General features: G+C 31.6%; 1 protein-coding gene across 3 annotated transcripts in view; it reads left to right on the top strand.

Annotated features, from left to right (window-relative positions):
* The window catches only part of LOC108978317 (protein sax-3), a 224,234-nt gene that overhangs the window by 118,355 nt on the left and 99,879 nt on the right, over positions 1-6,000 (top strand). For all 3 annotated transcript variants that reach the window (XM_018948535.1, XM_018948536.1, XM_018948534.1), the window contains exons 2-3: positions 3,064-3,185; positions 5,790-5,970. In XM_018948535.1, the coding sequence (XP_018804080.1) occupies positions 3,064-3,185; positions 5,790-5,970 (303 nt within the window). The remainder of the gene's footprint in view (positions 1-3,063; positions 3,186-5,789; positions 5,971-6,000) is intronic.

Below are 6,000 nucleotides of genomic sequence, written 5' to 3'. Positions count from 1 at the left end.
TAAAAAAAAAATTAAAAAATAATTTTGTAAAAACTATATTTTTCAAAAAGAAATATTTTTCGAAACCAAAATATTGCTAAATGAATTTTATTTTTTTAAAAAGGTATTAAAGGTAATATTTTTTATTTTTTTTTTAAATAAGAAAAAATATCATTGTTTCAAGTTTTATTATCTAGCATATACGGAAAGCACCGTAAAATTTAAGAATCAAGTTTAAATTCAAGAGGAAAAAAAAACAGTTTCAAAAAAATAATAAATTATTTATATAGTGTAATTAAAAATTCACAAGCTTTTGTTTATCAAGTAATTAATTTTTATTTGTTGAAAATTTTTCTGATATAAAAGTATTGGAGCGCAATAAATTGTCATTTTTTGTGCTCACGCGACTTGCTGCACAGAGTATAATTGTTTTATTCACCCAATGGTTTTTGGTAGCGCCTAAAATTAATTGATATAGATATGTAGTTATATATACAATACTATAAATGATTGGTTGACGAGATAAGTTAAAATCCGAGTTACAGTCTGTTAGATCGTCTGACCGTGCAACCGATAACATGAGTAAAAATATCTTAAGTCAAGTGTGTTCCTTGGACTAATGCTATGCCCACAAAACAAAAAAAATAAAAAATAAAAAGTGTCATGCATAAGCTCTAAATTAAGATTTAAAGCTGTATATCAGCCTGTTCGCTAAATTTTTTTGAAAAATAGGCCTCTAAATGCTTTAATGTATATATCTTCCAAACCGCTAAAAATAAATTAACGAAAATTTGTTAAGAAGAAGTTCTTGTAACATTTATTCATATACGATGAAAATGGGTAAAATCAGACCTCACCTCACGCCCACACTCCATAAGATGGTTGCATTAAAAACTAGTAATAGTGTGCTAACTCGCTGAATAAACGCGTCATAAACAACTACTATAACAGCCAGATGGTGGGAAGCGTTTTATAGGACCCGGTGTGAAAACCCGTGTATACACCTGCTGCGCCGTATCCTCCCATACTTCTCCAATATAACTCCAAATACATTCTCTATACCTAGTACTTCCATTCGGAAGATGCTGGCTGAGCTTGTTAGACGGATAGAAAGGGAGTTGATAATATCATTGTATCATACACCTGCCCCTACACCACAGTCCATTTTAGACCTGTCAGTATGAATAAAGGTAGTATCTTTCTCCCTTTTGCTAAACCTATTATGCATTACTATTGAAATCTAACATAGGTTAAGCTGGTTCAGGACACCCTTATATGATATGTACTTAAAAAAATCTGTGGTTTATTTTGAAAACATTTGGATTCCCTTAATCTTCTTGCCGATATACAGGAGGACCTCCGACAAATATATCAAAACAGCAAAAAATATGTTTATGCTTAAAATTGTATCAAAGTCGAAATCTAAAAAAAAAACTACATTGTTACTATAAATGAAAATACCTAATTATAGCTCTTGCAAAAGTCAAAATTTCAATTTTGAAAAAATTAAAAAAAAAATTTTTTTAAATAGCGGCTTCCCAAGAAACAATAGTTTTTTGAGTGCAATATCGAAATTATTGTTAAATCGGATGCCTTCTCTACTGCCTTACAAAGATAGTGTGAAAATATCAAGCCCATATGCTCTGCACCACTAGGTCGTCACCAACACAGAAATCGGCGTTTACAGAAAAACGTATTTGAAATATTTTCAACCGATTACACGAAGTGGAAAAATTCTTAACAACACGCTAATATCTAAAACTAATATCTGCGATATGCTTGCAAATAGCGAGTAGATTTTTAGAAATTAATGTTCACTTAAAAACCCCTTAAAAAACAATAAAAAATATTTTTGGTCTAAATTTAATTTATAATATCAATTTTATTTTAACTTACTTATTTTTGTAGAGGCTTTATGTACTTGAATTCGGTGTATTCTTAATTTAAGCCGTAAATAATATAAAGCATTCCGCATCTATTCCATTACAACAATTTATTAGCCAAAAATAAATTTCGTGTTTTTTCTATAACTCTTTATTAGGTTTAGTATTTTCCTGTTAAGTTTTTAATTTAATTAATTTTTTTTTCTTTTAATATTCCGCAACTCACTTTATTTGATTATACACTGGAATTTAATTTTTTACACTCAGCCGCAAATTCAAAAATAAAATTAGGAACATGCAACTGCCGCTGAAAATGTGCGAATAAAACTCCGTTACGCTGTAAATTGCAGGTTTAAATACACGAGATGCTTGCTAAATAAATATATCATGATCGGCTTTGAAACTAAACAAATTTAGTTTTTTCAAATTTTTTCAATTTAAATTTTTTTTATATATTTTTTTTAACCGAATTCACTAAGCTCGTGTCCAAACTGTTACTCAAAGCTTTGCAAATGAATGGAATATAAAATTTCCACAATCAACACGTTCACCACCCAACAAGCTGCGTGCCACAACAACGCTACGCTGATCAATGAAACCGTATAAATTTTAAAAATATAAAAACTTTTTTGTCCGGCTGTGAAAAAAGCTGTCATAGCAGCTTAGTGAGAAAAAAGCGAAGGACACAAAGCCTTGCAGTCAGAAACACAAACACGTTGCAACAATAAAGCCGCACACGTTTAGACGTCACTATTAATGCCGGTGGATAGCAAAAGGAAGTGGAAAAGTATTTTTACATATAGTATGTGTATATTATAAAAATATCTTTGCAAGTATGTGTATCAAGTTAAAAAATGCTAAATTTATTTAAAAAAATGTAGTCTTACGTGTGTTTGTGAGTGTGCTGGAAGACAAATAATATATTTGCTATCTGCAGCGCCAACAATGCTTAACCCTATTCAAGTGGCAAATAGTTTGCACCCCATGCAACACACAGGCACACAAGCGCACACGAATTTGCCGCCACATTGCTTTTGTTTTTGTATATTTAGGATACCGCACACCCGTTCATAGCGAGATCTCTGTGTTTTCACCGCATTTCCGCAAATGTTTTTTCAATCCTTTTCCTGCAACCAAACTATTTTTTACCGTTTGAACGGTTTTATCCATTTTACTAAAAATTTATTTATTCTCTTTGCAGCTCAGTATCAATCACCGCGTATAATCGAGCATCCAACAGATTTGGTTGTGAAAAAGAATGAACCTGCCACACTGAATTGCAAAGTCGAAGGCAAACCGGAGCCGACAATTGAATGGTTTAAGGTAAGTCCATGCTGTAGAAAATAAACGCTAACAGGGATAACAACGTCATGTGGCACATATAGTGACGTATCAGCATATATACATATATTTATATTACAAATATGTTGGTGTGTGTGTGCCGCTTTGCGTTATTTATACTCACTAGGCGCAAGAAGGCTGCAACACATACATACATATGAGCGTGTAAGTGTGTGTGTTTGCCAAGGGATTACTGCCCGTCAGTGTATTAAATTCTCTGCACTGCCTGCAAAACTCACTCAAATACATCCCTGCATATGTGGCACGAATTTTATTTAATTTTCCGTCGCTTTCTCTTGCCGTCTTTTTGTTCGACTTTCGTCGAATAAAACAATTGAAAATGTAAATCCCGGCAATGCCATGGCAATAAAGTCGCTTACAATTTGAATTGTAATAAATTTGAAAAGGTAGCGGTACATTTAAATGCATATATATGAATATATGTATATATATATACATATGTTATATATTTAGTATATTTGTAATCAGAAGAAGCTCACGGCAGGCGGCATTTTCGTAAGGTTGTGCTATAAGGTGGCTGCACTGGCTAGACGGCATTTGAGCTTTTGTAAATGCCTTTAATGAATATTGAGTTGTGGATTAGTTGTCTGCAGAATTGTTCATTTATATTTTGGTAGCTTGTTTTCAATTATTGCAGTGCAGAAAAAAATCATTGATTTTTGTTATATTTAAGAGAGTTGTTAATTTTTATCAAGTTAGTTTATAGGAATTAAAGACAATTTGGCTGTGTTTATTTTATACCATTTTAGCAACATATTACTTTATTATCATTTATTATATTATTTAATCAATATGATATTCAATGTTTCTGCTTTTCTCTGCTCAACCACCATCAGCCTAGATGTAGGCATCAGTTTTTACATATACTGCCTTCGTACCATTACTCGTGAAAATCCGAAAAAGTTCTCAATTTGTGTTTTTTTTTTTTTGTATATTTCGATAGTCTATGCCTTTAAAAATATTATATCATTTTTATGAAATCACACTAACGTAATGCTTGTGTTGCCTATCTTTAGGCACATAAACTATTTATTTTCGAGTTTTCATTCATATTTTCCACTTAAAATTTTTGTATCAAGTTTTTTAAATAAATAGCAGTAACCTTAAAATTATTATACAACTTATTTTTTCGGTGTTCCTTCTATTATTCCTTTAGAATATAGATAAAAGCAATTAAATAATAATTTTTGCTATATAAAAATTAAATACTTAAATACTGGCCTACTTTTAATCATGATCATGAGATTTTGGAGAAAACACATACCTTCTTAAGCGTTTAAAAAAAGCTTTAATGCTTGATTAGTGAGAACAACAGTCGATTAATTGTTGCTTTTAAAAATGTTTAAAAGCTTTAGTGAATACTTAAATTTGTAGCAAATTTTTTATTAAAGAAACATTTAGTGAAATGCGAAATATTGGAGTGAATTCGTTACTTATAGTATTAAGGATTCTTTTCACCAAGACAAACTCTGCTTCAATTCTATTTATTTCAATTTCATAAATATTATACTTTTGTATTTTGTGCAATTCTATTCCAGTTCATTCCAGTTCATTCCAGTACATTCCGTAGTATTCTCTTACTTACAACTTAATTTCAAATTCATATCATCATTCCATCTCACTTCCTGTCTCTTTTGATACCTTGTTTTCTTACACCCAAATATTTAATCAAAAATTTAAAATAATCTGCCTTAAAAATGTTTAAATTCATCTTACAATTAAATGACGGACTTTACTTTAACACACCACCAGGTTTCAATGCAATTATTCTGCTCTCTTTTCTTGAAAAATTATACCAAACCACAAAAACAGAATAATAAGAACAGCAAAAGTAAAAAGGTAACCGCATTTGTCGCAACAGCAGAGTGTTTGCAAGTCATGAAAACGAAAGTGGCATGCAACCCATACATACGTAACACACGCCCCTAAGCGTGCCATCTACGTTGTAAATTTTAATTCAACTGCACCTGTGTTTCACTTTTGCCACCTGAAACACAGAAGCTGTGCAGTTAAACCGCAAAAGTTTGTAAAGTTTGGAAAAAAATTTGCGGTTTGTCTTTTGCAGCCTGATATCATCGTGTGACTTCATTTCGAGCAGTGTGAATGTTCCTATATACATATTTAAGTGTGGAGTATTCTAAAACCGCATTCATTGTATTTTAAACCCACCATCAAGAATGATATTGTTAAACTAATATACTAGTTTCGCATCATATACATTTTGTGACTAGTTGCGACTAGTTCTGAAGGAATTACATTGTATTGAGTGATGTGATGGCTAATCTGATCTTAACATAAAAAATATAAGGACTAGTTATATAACTACTCAAATTGAACCTGAGGCTGTTCCAGATTTACGTTATTCAGTAACTAGTTGCCGAATGGTTTTAGTGTGTTTAGCTAAAGTTGTTTTTTGGGCCACTCAGTTTTTCCCTTTTTAAGTCTATACCAAAATATAAAATAATATGATGTTTTTCAAAAAAATTTAATTTGAATAATAATATTTGCCTAAAATATTATACTCATATTAATCTACAATTCTCCACTCTCTCACTCTTCCTTTAGGATGGCGAACCGGTCAACACAAATGAAAAGAAATCGCATCGTGTGCTCTTCAAAGATGGTGCGCTCTTCTTCTATCGCACGATGATGAGCAAAAAGGAACAAGACAGCGGCATCTATTGGTGTGTGGCCAAGAATCATGTCGGCAAGGCGATTAGTCGAAAGGCCACGCTACAAATTGCCGGTAAGTGCAAGAAAAGTGCAAAGAACGCAA

The sequence above is a fragment of the Bactrocera latifrons genome, unplaced genomic scaffold (genome assembly GCF_001853355.1).
Source record: "Bactrocera latifrons isolate USDA-ARS-PBARC rearing strain unplaced genomic scaffold, ASM185335v1 scaffold_12, whole genome shotgun sequence".
Lineage (NCBI taxonomy): Eukaryota > Metazoa > Arthropoda > Insecta > Diptera > Tephritidae > Bactrocera > Bactrocera latifrons.
The sequence above is the reverse complement of the archived record's forward strand: the minus strand, read 5'-3'. Positions and strand labels throughout refer to the sequence as shown.